Here is a 22,583-nt window from a genome sequence, read left to right as displayed (position 1 = left end):
CAAAGCACTACCGCGACGGTCTCCTGGGGTGTGAGGAGGGCGCGGGAGGCGGCAAAGTGAGATATTTCAGGGCAACGGTGCCGTTGCTGGAGTATTCATACGTGCAACTAGCGAAACGTGCGCCCGCCAACGCCGGTGCCCAGGCAGAGCGGGAGCACCGGCCTAGGCCGACCGGGCCCCAAGGCCCGAGCCTAATCCCAGTGCCGGCCTCACCCGGGCAGGCCGCGAACCCCAAGGCAGCCCCGGGAGCGGGTGCCCCGAGCCTCCGGGGCTGGCCAGCGGTAGCAGCGTGCCCCCGGGGCGGCAGGACCCTGCGGAGCAAAGACGCCCAGTTACGGGCAGCTAGGCCGGGCCGGCGCCGTGAGGGCGGCCGGGCCCTGCCAGCGGCCCCGTCCCACCCGGACCCATGGCACGGCCGCCCCGCCCCGCCGTCGCTAGGCCCCGCCGCCAAGGGAGGAAGTGTCGTAACGGCTGACAGGAAACTTGGCCGCGGGTTACGGCAGCGGCGGCCGCGCTTGGCGGCCGCTGGATGAGCGGAGAGTGGGAGCCGCGGCGCTGAGGAGACGCGGGGGTGAGTGGCCGCGGCGGCGGGCGGGGAGGCCGCGGCGGCGGCGGGCGGGCGGGCGGCCGGGGCCCGCAAGGGACTGGGGAAGGGTCCCGGCGGCGGCGGCAGGGGGAGCGGGACAGCAGGAAGAGGCGACGGCGGGGTGGCGAGGCGGGGCCCGGACACCGTCTCTGCCTTTGTTCGCGTCCCCCCCCCGGCCCCGACCGCGGCCCGTGAGGCCGTCGCCTGTCCCCCTCGTCCCCGTCTCGTCTGACACCCTCCTCCTCGGTGAGTTTTTGTCGGTCTCTCCCGTAGGATATGGCCGAGGTACCGCCGGGGCCTAGCAGCGTCCTGTCCCCGCAGGGGGACACGCTCTCCCCCTTCCCCGGAGGAGGAGGGGGGGCTGCTTCCTCCTCCTCTTCCACCTCCTCTGCTGCCGCCGCCGCCTGCATCGGTGCCCAGGACGAGGAGGCTGAAGAGGAGGAGGAAGAGGAGGGACCCACGGGCGGACGGGAGAAGCAGCAGCGAGGAGGAGGCAGCGACGGCGGCAAGGGGGGACCGCAGCAGCACCGCCTCCACCACCACCACCACCACCCCCCGCACCACAACCACCAGCTCAACGGCCTCATCAGCCCCGAGCTGCGGCACCTGCGGGCTTCCCTCAAAAGCAAGATCCTCAGCTCGGAGGCAGGGGCAGCCCCCGAGGGGCTGGAGAACAAGCGAGCCAGCAAAACAATGGGCTCTGGACAGCAGCAGCAGTCATCGCCCCTGACCACGGCACCGTGCTCATCCCCGCTTACCAACCACCTCCCTCCCCAGGGAAGGACTGCACCCTCTCCTCCTCCTTCTCCCCCAGCAGCAGCAGGAGAGGACAGGAGCCAGCCTGCTGCCACAACAACGACTGCTGCTAAGACTGCAGCCGGCAATGGACTGGAAGGAGAGACTGGCTTGGAGGAGGAAGAGCAGGAGGAGGGGGATGAAGGAGGGGAGGAGGAGGAGTCCCCGCTGCTACTCTCCAGGTCCTTAGCAGCAGCTTGCAGTTTGAAAGGCTCGGGAACGGACTCTCAGCCCGAGGAGGACCTAACGATACGATACGTCCGATATGAGTCTGAGCTGCAGATGCCCGATATAATGAGACTGATCACCAAAGATCTGTCTGAACCCTACTCCATTTACACATATAGGTATTTTATCCACAACTGGCCACAACTTTGCTTTTTGGTAAGTGCTGGAGGGGGCAGGGAGGGCAGGAATTGGGGGTGGTTGGGGTTTGGGGGGAGACAATTAAAGGATTGACATCTGTGGGAACACTTCTAGTAATCCTTTGTGGATAAGGCCAAGCTTTTTTGGAAGTACCTTCTTCCTAATGAAGTCCCCTTGTGACCTATGCATGCAGAAGTAAAGCATGTGCTTGAAGTTTCTACATTTCTTACTGTGTTTTAAGTGGTGGGGAAAGGGGTTGAGCACAGAGATAGGATCCAGGAATTCAAGGCTTCCAGTCTTCGTTTTGACATTGACTTTTGTGACCTTTGGTAGTTTGTTTTATCATTCTGTTTCAGTTTCTAGATTTGTATTTAAAAAAGAAAATACTTAGTCCACTAGTGTCTTATGAGTGCTTAGTAATTCTTACACAATGGTTTTAGAACAGACTTCAGCATAGCTAGCATATAAATGTTAAATGATACATGAAGAGACACTGAAACCTTTTGTAGACTTCTTGATCTGTGAGCTTACTTTGAAAAAGACAAGTAAAACTGTATTGCTTCTTACAGATGTGATACCATATGCAGCATGCAGAAATTCTCATGCTGCTTGATTGTCTTGCTGTACTAGTGTTGTATTTAGGTTTATATTCTTTCTACTGCACTAGTGAAAAGAATGATTGAGTTGTCACCTTGTCTTTCTAAATGTTTAGCACTTCTTATGGAAGAGCTTCTGTCTCAGTTGAAAAGCATGCTTTTAGGATGATAATCCATCCACAGGTATATGGAACTGAGTATAAGTTGGCCTGAGGTGTATATGTGTGTAGTGGGAGCTCAGCTGTTTCTGATTTACTCAGAGGAAAACTTAAATGTGCAAAACAGAACATTATGGGAGTGTATGGCACTTCCTTGCTAAGGTAAATGATGAAAACTTCTCTCCTGATGTTTTAATCAAAGCTGGACACCTCTCTGAAAGGTATGATTTAGCCAGAGCCAAGATACCCTTCAATTCAGGAGTATCTCTGTAAAATTTTAATAGGATATGAGTACAGGAGGTGAGGCTAATGGAATCCATCTGGCCTTAAACTTCCTGAATGTTCTTGATTTAGTCTGCTATAATTTATAGTGGGATTTATATGATTTATAGGAGGATTTTCAGAACTGTGCCTCTTAGAACCCTGAAGAGGGAATACAGCAAGATCATAGGAAGCTGAGCAAAGCATTACCTTCTGATATCAAAATATTTGAAAACATTGTTTGATGCACAGTCATGTTTGCCATTATAAGGATGCTGATCAGAGCAGAATGGTGTTTTTCAAGCACTGAGCTATGTGTGTGTGACTAGTGTAACTCATACTGAAAATAAATGCCCGTGAACTACAAATACCCATACTTTCAGCATCAAGTGTATCACTGGTAATGGCGAGGTAATGTTGGATACTATTAGATCACAATGCCTTTGCTTAGACTTTAAATCTAAAAAAATATTTTTTCTTAGATTTTTTCTTAAATCTAAAAAAAATCTAAAAATCTAAAAACTTTTTTTTTTGTCAGGGAGTAATGAGAAATTTTTTTTAAAAGAGCAATGGCAAGTTTTGTGACAGAGCACTAATCCAGGTGATTTCTAATAAGTGCATTCAAAGAATAAGATATGACTTAAGGAAAAGAAAGTTTCTTAAGCTTATTTTGTAGCTTCCTTTTTAATAGCCTTGAAGAATCAACGCAACTTTACTTGAGGGCTGTTTATTTGCCTTTTTTTTTTTTTTTTGAAAGATGAAGGTAAAGTACATAAAACTGTAGAGAAGAATATGTGACTATGAATGTCTAAAGCTAGCAAGTTGTTGTCTACCTAATAATTTGAAGGCCTTGGACTATGTTGTGTCAAATTGCATGGGGTTTTTTTGTGACTGGTTTTAGTATTTTTAAGGTTTGTTTTTTAGAGGCTGTCTTGAAGACTTTCTGTTCTATAAAATTTAATTTGTTCCTGCACTTAGTGGATTCCTGAACTACTGCTATCTAATAAGTCTCTTTAAAATATTTATCTTCAGTCAGGGACTGCATATTCCAATTAGCAAGAGCAGTGTCAGGATGGTGAACAGAAGCATGGTGCCTAATCTCACAGAATCATTTGTCTTCAATACCTTGTGGCCTCACACCCTTCTGGTTTCAGGTTTTGATTGCTCTTGGGGAGAGGGGTTAGACTGTAATTTAATTGTATTTGAAAGAATATCTGTAGTGGTTCAGTGTGTTCCTTTACTGACTTTTACTATCATAATTTTTTAAATCTTCCAATGTCACCTGTCTTCATTGCACTGTCAAGGGCTCCTTTCCCTTTCTCAAGGTGTGAGGGGAAAGTACTCAAACCATTTAAATTGAAGGTGGGATGTATATTTTCCATAAACAACCAGCAATTGTCCCTTGCTGATATTTATTCAGTAAACCATCTTAAACACCATAATTTTGCTATCTAGCATTCTGGATACCTGACAATGCAGAGCTATTTTCTGGGGTCATTATTAACATTATTCCTGATGATGATTATCTCATGGGTTTGAAACTGGCTGAGTTTTGGCTTGGCCAAGGTGCACTGTTGCTCTAATGGCTAGTGCAACCAAAAGGGCTGCTTGCTTTTTGTTTCTGTTCAACTGCCCCTTCCTGGCTTGTGTCAACCCTTGTGTTTCTCTTATGTTGGCAGCACTCCCAACAACAATATACACTGTGTGTGTGCGTATGTATATATATGTTTTATGGCCAGGTTTCTGTTGGTTTGTGGCTCAAGATATATTCACAGTAGGATGTCACAGGGACCGCTATTGGTGCCAGAGAAAAGGTGAGAATGCACAGCTGGAGAGGAGGCATAGGACCAAACCTAACTAGCTGCTAGCATGCTTTGCTGTATCAAACCCCTTCCTAGCTGTACGCTCAAAAAAACAAGTTCATATTCACTTTAAAAGGACCTGGAGATACTAGGAGTCTTCAAAACCTGTTCATTTTAATGTCAAATTCATCTGTGTAACTGTCTTCCTGGCTTTAGGGGTAACAAGTTGGCTGATTGATCAGTTCTGATGCGTTACACTACAGCGTTATCTGAGCTGTTGCAAGGTAATAACCTTCTCCATAAACTGCAACTGTCTGCTTGAACTCCAGTTTTGCTTGTCTTTGGAAGAGCAGGTTTGCACTGTGTGCTAGGTGTGGATGTCCTGTAAATGCCTGTTTTTCACTTATTCTCAGGAGCTGTCAGCCCAGTTTCTCTTCAAGTGACCTATGATAACCACTGCTCTGTCAAAAAATTACAGAGGAGAAGGGTATCTTTTGTTTCACATGAAGCATTTTTAAGCATCACTACAGCTGTGTCCCCATATGGATTGTAAATGCAGTTTCGAAGTTGTAGCTTCCTTTAAAGTGTTTTTGCTGTTTCTAGTCTTAGCAGTGTTAAAAGTTCTACTTCAATTTAGAACTGTTACATTAAATATTTCAGAAAATTGTTTTCAAAATACTTTAGCGTGGGAGAGGTGAGCTTAGGAAACCTTGCTCTGTGCCAAAGTTAGTATAAGACAGGACGTAATAAAAGCGGTGTTCTGGCTGAGTGTTGTAACCTCTCTTGTAATTCACAATACTGCACCGCTCAGCTGCCTTTTAAGAAAAATCTGGAAAATCTGGGCTTTTATTGGGTTCTTAACTTTGCCACTAGCTATAGCAGCATTTATAATTTAAACTTTCACAAGTTTAAAAATAACCTATTAATTCCCTGTAAGTGGTTTTAGATGTGTTGTAAATCCTAAATGGCTGCAGTTAAGGTCTTGTTTTATACTAATGCTTTGCCTTTTTTTTTTTTTTTAATTGGATTTTATTCAAGAGTCTGAGCATACTTTGTTGAAATTAAGACTTGTAGGACATCGTCCCTGTTTTTCAGTTGCGGAAAACTTGGGGCATAAAAGAAGAACCAGTCAAGTTAGGAAACTGACTGAGAAGTCTTCCTAGCCTGTAGGAAGAAATTCTGTTAACATCCTTTCCCGATTTGCAAACTCTCTCTGTATTCCAGCTTCCTCTTAGAAGTGATTGGTGGTTTCAGATAGTCTTGCTGTGCTACTTCTCACTGTCAGCGACTTCGTGAAAACTTCACTCTTTGCAGCATATGAGTAGGTAACAACAGCTAGTGTAGTTACTCTGGCAATGCCTTTGCACAGGAGGGAGTTACTTGCGTCGGGTTTCAGTGGAAACAGCGACTTAGTGATTTGCCCAGTATCCTAAAGAGCTCTGACTGAACTGCCAGACTTTAGGTTAAAACCATTAGCCTAAATGTATCCTCTAATGGCATTCAGTAACATGATCGCTAAATGTGAGCCAAAGGGTTTATACAGAGCTGTTTTTATGAAACTTTGGGATGGATTTTGGTGCATGTGCACAAGGGATGTTGTATTGCAGTAGTGCAGGTTCTACCGCATTTGAATTGCGAAATATTTCCCTTTCTGGGGCTAGTTAGTAGTTTTAATCTTCTTTAAATGGGAAGAAATGTCACAGGATGTAGGTATTAAATGCATACTCACACTTGGCTGACAGACTTATTGCAGTTTCTGCTAATGAAATTAATGCCAGTTGCTTAATTTTATGAAATGTAATGTTCTTGCTGAGTTACATTTCTGTGCTGACTCTTCTAGTAATACATGGTTGCAATATGAAGACGTTGGAATCTAGTTTGTTTTAAACATTTAAATGTACTCATAAGAACAAAGCTGATGCAAATACTCGATTTGAATTCATACATGTTAATCCTGCTAATGATTTAGGATGGCAGTAAATCTTATAGTACTCCACAGGGCTTATAATACATAATAGTAACTGGAGCTGAATTCTGTTCGTAGAAACTTGTATGTTTAGAAGTAGTGTCATATACCTGACAAGAAATTTGGTCCATGACTGTCTTTTCATACATGGTGTTGTCTGGGAAGTACTTTTTCCCTCTCCTCCCCACTCTATTTCAGTCTGTTTCTTTTCATTATTTACATATTCCTTCTCCAAGGAAGTAAATGACAAAGTTTTACATCACATTTTAGGTTCATTTCCTGCTTTAGATGAGGTTTTTGTTGCCTTTCCTCTCCTTTCTCCTTCTCTCCAGCCTTAAGTTGAGGGGGAAATGCAGAATGCTCTCTGTAAGTGGAGCAACTGTAGATTAACTGGCAGACTTACCTGCCTAAAGACAGAGAAATAGGTTTGTTTGGGGAACTGGTAACAAAGTCATACTTTATTCAGCTTTCTGGCAACAGTGGTAAAACCAGTGGGTATTTTACTTCTTTGATCACTGAAACAAAATTCTTTGCTGTTCCTTCAGCGTTTTAAATATGATTCATGAACTTTTCAGAAAACTGCCCCAAACAAGAAAGAACATAGATAGTCAATGTCTAGAATGTCACTACTCTTGAAGTGCATAAAAAGAAAAAAGCCCACACATATATCTTTAAAATTCTCTGCATGACTGTTACAATCAACAATTTGCACGTGTTCGCTTCAGGGCAAAGCATAACTATAACATGCTGGTTTGTGGTGTGCTTTTTTTTTTTTTTTTTAGTGAGGTATAAGATTACATCTAGGTACTCTGCATAATTATAGCAATGTTATGAACAGTCTGTCTGATGATACTCTTTATTTAACTCCCTGGTTTTCTCAGGTCTGAGCCAAGATACAAAACTTGCCTTGAGCTGACACTTTGCATACACAGTTTTAGTATAAGTACAGCTTTTCTTTTTTATGGAATAAACTGTGTCTTGGAACAAATGACAGACTCCTTAGAGGCTGTGTACTTCAGTCCATTTAGATCATGCTACAGTTCTTATTTGTTGTTTTCAAAAAACCTTTTTAGATTGTTTAGGATTGTTCTTGGATACTGCTAAAAAAATGTGTTTTCCTGCCAAATAAAAACTTAGCTATAATTATTATTTGCCTGATGAGATTAAACTATATTAGAAATGGCATTAGGATCACGCTGTATCATAGAGCTTTGGAACTGCAGCTCATACATTTTGGGTTGCTTTGTTTCGCCTTTGATACAGCTCCTGACGGACAGCTAACTTGGTTAATAACCCACTGTCCAGGTAGAGATGCTAGAATACATTATTCTTCTTGGGGCAAAAAACCTGTGTGTCTGTGCCTGCAATATGATCTGCAGGAATGAATCTTCTGTCTGTAGAGTCATAGCCTACAAGCTGTGTACAGAAAGGTTCGGGTGGTTGGAGACTATAGGGTATGTACCATAGACTGGAGAAGCAGGCACTGGTTCACAGGTGGGTTGCACTGAGGCCTGGCAATACTGGCTCTGGCAGGTCCTTTTCGTTTGATGTGCCTTACTGTTGTAAATTTGGATTATCTAGAAGCGCTTCTGCCAGCAGATGCTGGTGCCAATCATGGGCTGTAGGCCTGGTTTAGTTGCTGCACTTGAGCCGAAGGCTAGTTCCCCCCTGCAGATACAGGTCTGTCAAAGTCTGTGGATCCACTTATACACCCATACATACAATTATGAGTTTCTTTTTTATCTCTGTCAATCTTTACTGAATGAATAGTAATTCATTCTCCCCTTGGATGCTATCCTACTCTGCAGCATTATTCAGTTTTACTGCTGCAGGTTATAATGTCATTAATCTCTCATGCTGCCTAATCCTTCAGTTAACACATGACTTAGTTTTTCTTACACTCCCTAATATATTACATTTTGGTGAACACAGTGAGTGGTTGTGCAAGTGGTTTGATATGTGTTCGGGGAGGAGTTGGGTTCTTTTCTTTTTGGGATTTTTTTTCTTAATGTTTCAGAATGACTGTGTCTCCTTGACCATGCTTTTTGTGGCGATACCATTGGGATTAACTGTCAGCGCATAGCTCTTAACAAATGAAATCTCTGAACAGTTAAAATGTGTGAAATTAACTGTGTGCTTTTTTGTTTGTTCTTTGGGTGTCATATGACTGAAAATGACAGTTTCTAAAGATTAAATGCAGCAACATTTTTCTCTGATCCTTTGTGGCCTTGGCATTAAAACCAGACAAAAATTAAGCATGTTATCTACCATAGCCCTTGTACGTGAAAATTCAGATCACTATAAAACGGGGATGGACTTTTTGTCCTCTGCAGCAGCTCATGTGGAATGGTGATTTATGCCTTAACCTGGTCTTTTTTTTTTTTTTCTTTTTTTCTTTTTTTTTTTTTTTTTTTTTAATTCTCCGTTTTCTGCCATGTGTCCTTGCCTGTAGACTTTGTGTAATAATAATATGGTTCTCTCCAGGACAATTCATTGGTTGTTAATTGCCTTGTAACGTTATTTGAATGTAATAAAGAAATAAGAGTCCTTTAATCTTATTTATACTTTTGGAGACTTTTTTTAAAATTGATGTAGGTATTTTTAATAGCTTTATGCAAACAAATTTTGGGTGGCTGTTTCACTTAAAATGAACTGGTTTACTACTTTTGGTAGCACTGTAGATCACAAACTGAGAATGCATACGTGTATGTTTGTCTTTAAGGCCATGGTAGGTGAGGAGTGTGTAGGTGCCATCGTCTGCAAGCTGGATATGCACAAAAAGATGTTCCGCAGAGGTTATATAGCCATGTTAGCAGTGGATTCCAAATACAGAAGAAAAGGAATTGGTAAGAATAGTCTTTTTTGTTATTTCTTATTTAAATCCTGTGGTTGGGATAACTGTAGCTGTCATAAAGATTTAAGCAGAACTGAACTTCTAGATGTGGTGGTTTGTCTGTCATCCCTGCCTTACTTGACCACATAAGCTCCCTAGTGGCTTTTTTTTGTTTTGTTAAAATAACCTGAAATGCCCTAGGAGATTTATGTCTGGGATGCAATAAAGCTAAAAAGAAAGGCAGTCAGCAGCCCCTTACCTCTGCCTACCACAACTGTCAAACAACAGTGGGAATTGCTTTGCATTTTTATATGTGCCCTCATCACTGTATTTCTGTCGTGTTCAGTCTTCTCTTTTTTTCAGTAAACTTATGCCCTGGCTTTCCCCTATCGGTTATATGTATATTGCTCACTGGGGAGAATGTATGTAGCTCATTGTTGTATTAATAAGTGAAGAAAAATAGTTGTGTATTGCTATTTGAATGACTGAAAGAGAGATCTATTTTGTTGGGAAGTTACATCATAAAAGAAATCATTCTTGGCAAGGAGTTTGCCCTCCCTTGTTAATCAGTTTTGCCCCGATGAAGAGATTTTCATTCTAATACCAGTTATTCTAGTTGGCTTAATTAAAGATCTGTTCTTACAGAACTTTTTTTTTTTTAATGTTGGTTATTGTGAAATTACATTTTGTAACATATTTTTAACTTAAAACATAGATGTCAGCTTTAAAGTCTAGCAATGTGCTTCACCACTTATTCACGCTGAACAGCTCACCCCTTCATGATTAAAGACAGAAAAATTACTTGCAATGGAAAAATATGGTGATACACTGCAGAATGGTACCATTGTGTGTTCTCCTTTAAAAAAACAAAATTCCCCCAAACTTGACACACTATGTATTATCATGACTATTTAAGAACGTGCATTTTTTTTCTTCTCTCAATGCAATTCAAAGGCCATTGTTGGTTTCTATAGTGGAGCAGAGGGAAGAGGATACTGAGAAATCACTGCGTCTCCTTTCCTTTTAGCTGAGTCATGAAGGAGCCTGCCATAATTTAATTGCAGGTGCTTGGATTCATAAGTAAATAAGAACTAATGCTGTTATTATGAAGATCTCTGCAAGATTTTTCCCTTGCTTTAGTCAGTTTGTTATTTTAGAATTACGTAAATAAAATTCATATTTAAAGCCTTGCTTACTTTAGCATTATGTATGTTGACTTTTTCCTACATTTGCCACCTTGCTGTTTCTCAAAGTGTGCTGTTAATCTGAAGAATTGTTTTAAATGTAGTACAGTTTTATCATACGTTCAATGAAAATCTTAATTGATTAAAGTTTTGGGAATACTTTAAAACATTCTCTAGATTTCTTGGGATTTTTTTTCCTTTTCCTTAGCCTTCTTATGGAAGTGAGATTTATGCAATTTCATTGAACAGCAGTTTTTTCCACTAATAACTTTGAAATCAACTTTCAATTTCACCCCAATTCTACAGACAGGTAGGGATATTACATTTGTAGAATTGTTGTGAACTAGATGAAAAATAATGATAAAGAATTAAATTAATGCTTGATTGAGGGGAAGGGATGAGCTTCAACCATATTATTAGATACTAGCAAATCCAAATGGGAGTTAGCCACAAGAAAAGTGGTTTCATAAGCTCTGTTACTAATAGAAGTATTTGTTTTAGTAAGAGGAAATTCCCTTGGAAGATGAATGTCCTTCAAGTACGTGCCAGCAGATTTTGACTTTAAATGCAACAAAAAGGAATGAATCACAACTTGGAAGGCTATATATAACACTATGTTAAACATAGAAGCCTGTTTCTAATATCCTTGTGTTAGAAGAATCCTGCACTTAAGCTGAGTCTCTGTATAACTCTATGGATTATTTTAATGTTCAAGCTTGAGACTGCAACTTGACTGCAACTTCTTGTTTCTTTTCTTTCTTTCTTCCCTGCTTTCCCCAGGCATCACGTCATGTAGGTAGCAGACATGTTAGTCATATATAAACTAGCATCTTTTGCTCTGCAACTCTGACACTTACTGAAATCTATATTTCAGGTACAAACTTGGTTAAGAAAGCTATTTATGCTATGGTTGAAGGAGATTGTGATGAGGTAAGATTTCATAATCAAAAACTTTCGTAATGTAAATTGCATTCTCCTATACGTGGATTCATGTCACAGTTTTGCTTCTACAGGACTTTTTAGGTGGGAAATGGGTTGTAAGAAGCTCTTCCTTTTATTATGAAAGGAAAAATAAAGTAAAAAAAGTATGGCACAAATAGGAGAAGGATTTTCTAAATTTATCATACGTGTTCAAATTCAGTGTTTTAGGGTTTTTTGTGAAGCCTTCACTTACAGGTGCATTTTCCTCCAAAGACTAGTTTAAGGTGCTGCTGACCTGTGTAATACTTCCATACTTTAAGAATATGCGAAGATACTGGAACAGTGTGTGCTGTAGTATTGCAGAATGTGGTTTTATCGCAGCAGGTCATCAGGCTGTTCTGACAGTGTGTAGCTATATTAAGTAGCACTAACAGAACTCTAATGATTAAGCATGTCAACGAAAACTTGGAAGGGAAGTGACTGAATCACTGTCAAACTTTCTCTGGTTTATCTATTATTAGTCTTACCAGATTACAGTCCTTAGTTGGGGGTGGGGGGGTTGTATATGTATGAAGTAACTATCTTTGTGCCATGTTTAGCTTGTGAGCAACTCTCCCTACATCCATCCTCCTTAATCAGGCTATCTGTCCCTTTAACTTTCATCTCCTTGGTACAATGCAATTGTTAGCTTGTTCCTGATACGTGAGTACTGTGTCATTTCAGTATGTCATAGTTAATGATCCTTTGATCTCTCTGTTATCTTGTTTCAACTGCTCCCTCAATTGTTCTACTGTGGTGTGGTGAAGTTTGTTACGCAAAACTACAATTTTTGTCACAGAACATCTGGCACATGGTCTGTTTTTCCACTTGTGTTGTGCCTCTTGCAGCATCCCTGCATATGTTCTGACTTCATTCATTGCTTGAGATTATTTATTTTTCCTTTCAAGTTCCTTCATGCATCTGCTTAGTGGTGTCTCCCCCCAATTTATGTTGTACTCAGACAGTATACTGCAATCTGATAGTCTTGTAATTCTTCAAGTTCTTTGGTTTTGCTTGTTGCTATGTTGTCATCATTTGCTATGTTGTCATCATATATAATATGCTTTGCTCTAATCTGTTTTACTACTTGCTATACTGAACTAGTAAAAAAAAGAGGTTTTAACACCCCCCCCCACCCCACTGCCCTTGCTTTCTACTGTGGTCTTGAATTAATTTGCCATTGCTAGGGTATTGAAGATTAAAAATAAATAAATAATTCAGACATAGTATCACACTGTTTATATTGCAGTTGGAGAACTGAGATGCAGATAAGTGAATTGCCTGCTTTTGTTAGCCAGTTCTGCTACTGACTCTTTATTTCTACTCAAGCTGCCAGAGTTGCAATAATTACCATGTGATTTATGAATTTGTGTACTGCTCATGTAACTTCATTTCTAAATTGGACCATCTAACAAGTATACAGGAGAGATCACTATGTGCATCTTTCTTTTTTTTTCTGTCACTGTAATACTAGTCCAAGAGCCCTTCTTACCATTTTGTGTTTAAAAACAAAATACATTTGATAAGGATTGCAGGCTAGTCTGCAGTGAGACCTCATTAAGTATTAGTCACAGATTTTCATCTATGGTGCTGTATAAATGCTTTGTACTAAGTGCAGAGGGCATTTTTCAGAGACTTGCTGTCACTCTTTAATCGAAGGCACTACAATTCCAGCTTCTTTAAGTGTGTGCTGGACGGGTGTAGGCATGTTTGATTTCCAATTTGGAAGCTGTGTAGCCATGTTTGTGGGATGATGATTCTCAACCAATTATGCTCTGCTTCTTGGGGGCTTTTGCATCAGCTGAGTCTTGTGCTGGCAGAGAATTTTTCAATGGGAGCCCATTATGTCTGGGCAGTTTGGAGTGCAAGCAGAGTGGTTTTCTGACTTTCTACACCAGTCAGCAGAGGCATACCCACGTTGATTTGATACATTTATGTTTTTCTTTTTCACATAACTGGTTTTCTCCAACTAAATTTCATGTTTACTTTTTTGATTTGTCACTAAATGTAGGCTTCTTCCAGATATACATGGTATAAAATGATGATGTTGATTACCTGTACCACATGGTGAATTGCTGAGTTTTCAGTCATGACCAGAATCTGAAAAAATCCAACTAGCTTCCCATTAAAAGCTCTATCCAACAGAGCCAAGACACTTGCCCTTGCCACTTTTTAGAGCAGTTGTTGGGAGAACAGTCTCTAGTCGATGCCTAGAGCTGATCAAACATGGTGGTGCCTCACAGTAATTTGTCTTCATGATTAAGCTATTTACACACCTCATCTCAGCTGCTCTTAAGATATTTTTCTACATCTCTTAAAATCAGAAGCATGATGAAAATAGAAAGATGCTGCTACTTGATATAAGATGAACTACGGTTAAAAAAATGCTATTTTCTGAAACTTGCTTGGAATAGGATTAAAAACATGAATATGCAGCTGTGGGTGTCATGAAAGATTTCCAAAAGCTGTTTGGAAACTCTTCCCTTCAACCTAATTATGGAATAGATGCAGTAAATGTGCTTAGTTTTAATAACTTGTGGCATATAATCTGATAAGTGCTTTGTTGTGTGTGTTACTATTCAAAGTATTGTAGACTGGACTTATGAGGTATCAACACCAAGTCCTGAAAAATACAGGATTTATACAGCACCATGGATGAAAACCTTGAAAAATTGCTGCTGATGTACTGGCATTTCGAAGTATGCTGCAATATTTTAGTGATTAAGGACATTCTTTTTTCTGTAAGTTATTTTAGTGGGAATAAACTAAGCCAGGACTGTGGGACAAGTGATTTACAGTGCAAGCTTGTGTGGTCAGCCAGCTGCCTAAGAGGTGGCTTATGCTGTATGCCATGCTTCAAAACTGAGAGGCAATATCCTTCCAGCCAGAGGTTGTTTCTCAGCTTGAGGAAGCTATGGGGTGAGTAAGTGAAGAAGGGAATTGGCTGGAAAGGAATCTGTGTGGAGGGGGGGAGATGGTTATGGAGCTGGCCATGGCCTACATTAGGATAGAAACGAGAGAAGTGATTTGATGCTGGGGTGGGTGGTTGAACTAGAAATAACCTTCAAGCCCGAAGAAAGTAGTCAGCAGCATGCTTTGAGCTGGACTGTCTGCATATAGTGTCACAAAACTTGAGAGATCTTTGATTTTTTTTATTTTTTCTTTTTTAACCATGGTGACTTTCTCAGGCATTTGATGTTAATGAATTCTAATATTTGGGGTAGTGAACTGAAGGTTTCCAAGATTATAATGGCCTGAGTTCCCAACAGGTCACAATAATGTAGAATTAACTTGATGGGCTGGTTGCATAGAAAACTGCAAAAATATTTCTGCTGTGAATTGTGGAAATAAATCGGATGAGGGTGAATAGTTTTGCTCCCATCTCCAAAATTTTGAAGAGATTTTTCTTCCAGTGTAAAAAAGGAAAATATCTGCTAACTCCAGCCAGTTGGGTGTATGGCTGGGTTTTGTACATTTGCTTAGTTCTCAGTGACATTTTTCAAGAATTGTACTGCTTAAGACCTTCTTGTGGAACTGTTATATTCTTTAATCACAATTAGAAAGGAGGAATTGTTCATTCATCTGTAGGTTTTCCATCTGTAACAAATTACTAAGTAATCTGCATACAATTAATTCACTTTGTATTACTGAAATAACGTACCATGTAACTGGTAACTAATCAAAACAAGACCCTATGAAGTGGGACTTCTAAGAGCTTTTTTAAACAAAATGTAGAATGTGAAAAGGAATTGCAACTTCTCATGAGACTTTCCATTGAAAACTTAGTGTGATTTAAAGTGGGACTTTTTTAACCACACTAGTAGGCTATGTCATTTTAATTCAGTATCACACTGGTAAAAATTAAATGTCTATTTTCATATAATACTATTTGAAATTATCAAACACTGACAGCTTTTTCTTGATGTAAAAATCATCTAAGATATTGTTACTTTTTTGGGTACTGCCTTTCTTTAAAAGTTAAGGCAGTTAAACTGATTAAGGACCCTGGATAAGCGCCCATAACTTGAATCTGATGGTATGTCAGACTTACAAGTAAGAATAGCAACCTCTTCTGTGAGTGCTGAGAGAGTACTTTATTCATTTGCTTATTTGGTTTGGCTGTATTCATTCTATTACTTGTTTTCTAAACTTGAGTTCAGTCGGAGTTTAAACTAAAGAAGTAAGAAAGCTTGACCTCTCAGTTTCTCTTTAGTTTAGGAATAAATTCTAGGTATGGAAAGGTAATAAGAAACATTTCACTCCACTCTCACTATAGAATATTTCTTGGTTCTAGACTCAATTAAAATTAGAGAGTTGAGATAAAATGTTAGGTTTATGAAATTTAAGACGTAAGAGAAAGTAATAGCCTTCAGGAAGTTGCAGCTTGTGCAGAAAATGCTGTTAAATCCAATCAGACCTTTGCTGGTCTCCAGGGGAGGATGTGATTGTGTTATTAGAGGATTTAACAGGCATACGTGTACAACAAAATAGACCCTATGAGACCAGAAATAAATGTCATCATTGAAGTTTTGCAGCTTGTTTAAAAATATCACACAGAAAGAGATGCATCCTTCACAAAACAAAACTGATTAAATTTGGATGAAATACGACACTGTTTCCTTGTTAGAGAATAGAAATACATCTTTACCCCTTTGAAATAAATGCAATGTATTGAGATCAGGGAATTCTTTTTCATTGTGCTGAGTCTCCCTTAGAAATACCAGAGCAAATCTCTTGCATTTGCTTTCAAGATGAGCATTCACTCAGGTAGCGGGATTCCAACAAACCCGAATTTCAACATTTAACCACTCCCTTAAATTCAGTGATTTGCGGTGTTGGAAGTCTTTTAGCATTGCAAGGTGTTCAAGCTTGCAGTTGGGTACAGACCTGTTATATCACTCTGCCAGGTTACTACACTTTGAGAGTGAATGGCATTTGTAGCTAAGACTTAGAATAATAGTCTCTTACACTGTAGATTTAAATGGGTCAGATTTCGTCTTTGGTGTGATGCTTTGTTTTAGTTTGAATTAATAAGTTGTACAATGTGTATAACCATGTAGAAAATGGCACTCTTCAGGAAAACTATTGTGCTTCCATAACTTGTTATAAATTAATAGTTACACCGTTCAATAAATTAAGAGTGTTACTTCATCAAGTCAAAATACTTGATAGTAGTATTCTGTGTGGTGCCAGCTAGAGAAATTCAATCTTTAATTCTTGCCATAAGACTAAGAATTGAATTAGGTTGTCTTAAGTGTGCGGGTACAACAGACTGTCCTGCTGTAATATAAGAACTCTTGACTATTAATATTTTAATGTGTGACTCTTAGTTCCTTTTCAGACATCAAACTGCTTCTAAGTCTTACGTTGTTCACTGGGTTGTTACCTCCAGGTTTGGTATTCTTTCAACATTCTTACACTGAGAAGCGCAGGGGGAATTATTCATTGGAATGTGGTTAGAGTGTAGAATGGCTTGAAACTTGAGTAATGGTGAAATATATACATTAAATGGATTTTTAAATCTTATTGAAGGTGACCGGTCTAACTACTGGCTGCCTCCCTCTTTTATATCGGCTTAGCCACTCCTCAGACTGCAGAAAATGAACCTGATGAAGAGAAAAAGGAAAGGTTTTCTGCCAGGTTGCTTTTTGAAGTAGGTCAGCAACAAGTCTGGTGAGCTGACAGAAGAGGTGAGGGGGGAATGGAAATGTCTGCCTGAAGGCAGTGGGGCCACAGAGTCCATGAAGTAGATAACTTAAACTGCTCTACAAATACAGACTAACGTCTTGTTTCTGGTTTGTGGGGGATGTTAACCAGTTTTCTTGCTTTTTATTGGAAGAGAAGGGAATCCTGAGTTTTGCAGTGTGGTAGATGACTTTTTTTTTTTTTTTTTTTTTTTTTTTAGACTCGGGGACTTTTATGTATGTAGTTCTAACTACACAGAATGGGTATCAAATGCTGGTTTAGAAATAGCTGTTAGTGGACTTAACACCAGCAGTGATCGCTGGTTTGCTTGCAGAAATTGCTTAGGCTGTATTTTCATTATATGGTCTTTCTGCAGTGTCCATCAGCTCTTGTTTAATATGTGAATGTACATTGTTATGGGACTGTATGTAGTCTAGTCAGCTTATTAGTTCAGCCTGTGTTCTTGTACAGCTGTGATCTGTCCTTAATAGCAGAATCCTTAAATAATGGAGTTTGACAACAGTAAAGAGGCAAAACAAGTTTTTATCATGTGGAGTGGGTGCATGGCTTACCAGTTATGGCAGAGCTCTATTCACTGCATTTGGAGAAAAGAGGGGGAAACAATCAGAGGGACATATTTAGGCAGTTTCGTAACTAACTGGTTAATGCCAGTGTGGTTTTTTGCATGTACTTCAGACTTAATTTGGACTACTCTTACGCTTGGGTTTGGTCTGAGCTATTTATGACAGGTCTTCCTGCAACTGGGATCATACCAACACAGGGGGGGGAAAAGATGGAAAAAGCTGTTCTTTCTTCCTGGTTTGTGCTCTGATTTGAGTTTGGGATACTTGTGTTGAGCACAACACAAGTTGTGCTTTGTTTTGTTGCAAACACTGGCTGTCACAGCTAGCTGTATCTAGGTCTAAGTTTGTATCTAGGCCTAAATCTATGGAATTAGAGGTCAATGATATTAAATGACTAAAAAAAACCTTATGCCAAGTTCTTGAGAGACATGCAAAAGTTCGGTTGTTCATTCAAAATTTAAAGTATTGTGGATTGTGGACCTTAACCTGGTTTGCAGGTTGGTTTTGGGGGGCAGGGATGTTGGGAGGAAGGAGGTGTTTGGTTTGTTTTTTACCTTAGCTATTAGGTAATAAGTTGAAATGCTGTTTACAGCAAAGAACTAAAATCTTGATATGAATGAAGTAGTTTACAGTTACAGTTCTTGATTAACTGCTATTTTTTTTTTTTTTTTTAATGTGGGAATGGAAAGGGGGTTGCTTGAGTAAGTCAGAACAAGAAGAAATTAATTCCACTTGTTGCTAATAAGTGTACCTTTAAATGAAAACTTTGAAATTGGTTCAGTAGTCATGTAATTGCAACTGCTTTCTAATATGGTTTTTTTTTTTTTTTTTTTTTTCCTTAAAGGTCGTATTGGAAACAGAAATCACAAATAAGTCTGCTTTGAAACTTTATGAAAACCTTGGTTTTGTGCGAGACAAGAGGCTGTTCAGATACTATTTAAATGGAGTTGATGCACTGCGTCTTAAACTATGGCTGCGTTAAAAGAAACCATCACATCAAGCAACTGACGTCTCAACAGCGCAGAGTTGTCCTTTGCATGCAATGCAATTTGTATAAAATTGCTTTGCAGGTGGACTTAGTAATTTCCATGCAGCTCTTAATCTGTCAGTGTCTCATTGAGTGTCGCACATATTTGTTGCACTTTGGCATGGCGCATTTGTTCAGAATTAAAACAGATTGTTTCAAACTTCGAGTTCTTTTGGTACCAGCAAGATGTGCCAGTTGATAGCCAAGATAATGTTCATTCATTTGCAAGTCTACTGACTGTACTACATACACAGTGAACATTTTATCAAAGAACCTGTATGTGGAACACGACTTTTGGTTCCAGAAAAAAGCCAATGTAGATTGTAAAATTCTATAAGTATACTAACATTTCATACAAAAATTGCCATAGTTTTCTGGAAAAAGGCTTCGATTTTAGGTTTTATTTTTCAATATTGAATTTTCCATTCTTAAATATTGGTACCTCAGTGATTAGTGAATGAAAAAATGTATTGTAGGGTGGGGTGTGTGTTACAATGAGTAACAGTAACAATTAAATTGCGTCTGCCAGTGCCTGTATAGATAAGTATATTTGTCTTCACCTCTAAGTTTGGAGTGCATGCTTTTGTTCTTTTACTTTCTTCAATTGTCTTTGCAAGAAAATTTCTGCTTTTATTTAAATTCTGGATTTGATAATAAATTATTTCAGATTTTTATAATTTGGATACTTCTCCCAAATGAGGGTTTGGAAGGCCCTTCTTTTCTTATAGCAAGAAGTGTAAGCTATTTTGAAAACCTTGAGTAGCTGCTAAAAGAGAACCTGATGTCACCAGTAAATCTCTGCTGGTTTTAGATGCACTTTTTTCACTAAAAGAGTGAGGGACTTTTAAAAGAAGATATAGGAAATTAATGTAAATTGGTATGATTTTATTTAATCAAAATTATTGATAGAAGCTCTGAAAAACAGCTATTTTAAGATAGGTGGAACAATTTTTTTTCAGATTCAGATTGCTTTGCTTCAGTGTTCTAAAATGCTTCAATCTTTGGTTCTTGGTTTTGGAAATAAATTTCAAGGTGTATTGTATGCATTTTTAGCTGCTCTCATTTTCTCTAGACTTACATGAGCTAAATTATTGGGGGATTTTTTTCCCCTCTAAAATCAAAGCAGCGGGGAAGGACTTCTCTCTTTCTCTTTCTCGCATCTGCTCTTGCTCTGTTTTCTCTCTTTTTTTTTTTTTTTTTTTCCTTTCTTTAATTGGGCTTACATAGGTTTTACCAATACCCATCAATTTTTTTCGGTAATTACAGTGTCTAGGCTTTCCTGTTCAGTGTGATTATATAGCCCAGTTCTATGAATCAGTTGGATTTTTTTCAGTTTGGAGAAAAAAAAAGGTATTAATTGACTTGTGGAAGCACCTATGTAATCTGTGAAAAGGATGAACACTCAGTGAATCTGCTCTTCTTTAGTTGAGCATACTCTTCAGATTTGCCTTACTACACTTTCTTTTTTTATTTTTTATTTTTTATTTTTATTTAGGGTTTGGTTTGAGTCACGGGGGTTTTTTTTTGCTAATTACTGTACAATGAAAACAAAACCAACAAAACCCCTACCTCCAGTAACATTTGGAAAAGAGCCCTGTGCAGGAAAACTGGATTTAAAGGAAAGCCTTATTTTGCACAGACCAATCGTACATGGTGATGGACATTTCTTACCATGTACAAATTATGAGTTGTATTTGAAAATAAAGATTTTTAATGGAAATTGGCCCTTCTGAGTTTTCTGCTTTTAGACACTATTTGCGCTTTTGAGGAGGTTTGTTCCCCTCGGTAAAGAAAACTCATACTTGAAATGGTGCCCGAGAAAAAGTGTTTTAAACTGGAATCTGTTACTCTCAGAACGTGTGGAGTTCAGCGTAAAGCCTGTATGTTGCCACTACTGCCTTGTGACATGATAAAACCTTTTGTTCACGTCATCCCAATCCCTCAGGTTTGCCAGTATTTCTGGGTGGCTTTTCAGGAGGTTTCGTTCATAGTTAAGCCTTAAATGTTGGCAATGTTTAATCGATCAAAACTGATTTCTCTCAGCCATGGTCCAGTGGTCCAGGACGTAGTGACTGCTCTGGCTTGCTTGAACTAAGGAAACAGATCAGGGAGGCTTCATACCTTGTCAGTAGCTGTTGGACTTGTATCACAAATTGCAAACTAGGCTATCTTGTATGTCTGCTGATGTTTAAAAACTGAAAAGCCAGACAGGCAAGTTTTCTGTTGGTTAATATTTAAGCTGTGGGTGTCTTCAGATACAAAAGCCGACGTAGCAGTTAGCCAAAATCACTTTTCATGAAGGCACTGCCAAAAATGTTGCTTCTGATCAAACTTCAAATACAATTCTGTTTGTTTATTGTAAGAAGTAGTTGTCGCCATGCACGTTTTGAAAACACTGCGCAAAATAGGTTCACATTTCTTTTAAAAGAGGACATTGCCTGAAAGGTTCTGATATTGCTGCTGTGTAACACACAGTTCACTACGGAAGATACAGAAGTTGTATGTGTTGGTTTGTCATAAAAGAAACAGATTTGGTCTCTGTGTTGCTTGGGATTTGGATGTCAAGTGGGAAGTTCTGAATTTGCAGAGAGATGAAAATAGATTTTTTCAAAAGAAATCTAGCAATGAAAAGTTGGTTATTTCTTGTGTCTATTGCTAAAACACAGTCCTCTCCCCCTCTCCTTTTGCATTGACAAATCTAACCAAGGAGTTGATCACTTTTATATTTAAATTTGCCCAAATGTTGATACTGGCTGACATGTCAGTATGGATGCTTGCATTATATTGTTTTTTTAAGAAATGTTCAGGTTAATCACCTTTAAGAGAAGTAGGAATAATCTAATTGGCGTTGCATAGTACATCGCAAACTATTTTTGAGGGCACTGCAAGACATTGCTAAAACTGAGTGCTGTGTTGAAAAATTTTCAGGTCTTGTATAAACATTACAACCTGTATTGGAGTTCAGGTATCAGGTGGGCATCTATGAAAATACCAAGTGTATCTCAAAATACTGGACTGCTGTTTTGAGTGGATTATATTCTTCTGTCCCTTTATCCTTTTTGATGAGAACAAAAACAGTGGGGTTATGAAATGTACAAGCTGTCTAAATACAATGCAGTCAAATAAATGGTTACATTGTTTATCTATTTCCTTTTGAATGGAAATGCTCTAATGATTGCTTTGCTTTTGTCTACAAAATATGAATACACACTTACTCTTGAGAGAGAAATGGTGGAGAAACTTTTACAAGAAAATTGTTTATTGCCACTTGATTTTCATTTCCATGCTTGTGTTGGAAGCATCTCAAATAGCATTTGTATGAACATCAGTGTCATAGCTGAACTAAAATGGATTCTTCTTTCATGTCTGTGAAAATGCAGTCATTCTGGACTTTCCTGGGAGATAAGGAGTGGGGGTTTTATTGTTTCAGTTGTAATTAGCAGGAGTTGAGAATTGCTTGCAGCCCTTGCAAAGCTGAGAACTGTCGCTCTTAAAAGTGTATGGGGGAGCCATGGATTTTGCAAATCCTTTGTGCTTTATTCCCTCTACAATTATGTTTAGGCTCCTACAACTTGCTGAGAACTTGCCAGAAACTGTTGTGCCTGTTTGGCTGTTTGTTGGGAAGAGGTGTGCAGGTAACAGTTGTAACCAGCTTCTGTTAGAAATTGCTGCTCACCTGCCAGCAGCTCCCGAGTCTTCTGTTCGTCCAGCTTTTTTTCTGATTCCATATAGCTAGGGTATCTAAATGCCAGGCTTTTTTCTGAATTAAGCCTTCACAGA

The 22,583-nt window shown here is 39.4% G+C and overlaps 1 protein-coding gene across 3 annotated transcripts; it reads left to right on the top strand.

Moving 5' to 3' along the window:
* The first annotated feature begins 475 nt into the window (after positions 1-475).
* Positions 476-21,949, top strand: NAA30 (N-alpha-acetyltransferase 30, NatC catalytic subunit). Of its 3 annotated transcripts, XM_040601330.1 has the most exons (5): positions 476-571; positions 860-1,765; positions 9,253-9,376; positions 11,422-11,477; positions 18,621-21,949. In XM_040601330.1, the coding sequence occupies exons 2-5, from the start codon at positions 863-865 to the stop codon at positions 18,756-18,758; spliced, it is 1,221 nt and encodes a 406-aa protein (XP_040457264.1). In that variant the 5' UTR covers positions 476-571; positions 860-862; the 3' UTR covers positions 18,759-21,949. The 3 variants fall into 3 exon arrangements, with proteins under 3 accessions (XP_040457264.1, XP_040457266.1, XP_040457265.1); XM_040601331.1 differs by lacking the exon at positions 476-571 and having other exon boundaries at positions 647-1,765; XM_040601332.1 differs by lacking the exons at positions 9,253-9,376; positions 11,422-11,477.
* The last annotated feature ends 634 nt before the right edge of the window (positions 21,950-22,583 follow it).

Source organism: Falco naumanni, chromosome 7 (assembly GCF_017639655.2).
Source record: "Falco naumanni isolate bFalNau1 chromosome 7, bFalNau1.pat, whole genome shotgun sequence".
Taxonomy (NCBI): Eukaryota; Metazoa; Chordata; class Aves; order Falconiformes; family Falconidae; genus Falco; species Falco naumanni.
This window is presented reverse-complemented; position numbering and strand designations above follow the sequence as displayed.

Coding starts and splice junctions, on each gene's coding strand:
- NAA30 (XM_040601330.1), top strand. CDS start 863: ATGGCCGAGGTACCGCCGGGGCCTAGCAGCGTCCTGTCCCCGCAGGGG. Junction 1,766..9,252: donor GGCCACAACTTTGCTTTTTG/GTAAGTGCTGGA, acceptor TTTGTCTTTAAG/GCCATGGTAGGTGAGGAGTG. Junction 9,377..11,421: donor ATACAGAAGAAAAGGAATTG/GTAAGAATAGTC, acceptor TCTATATTTCAG/GTACAAACTTGGTTAAGAAA.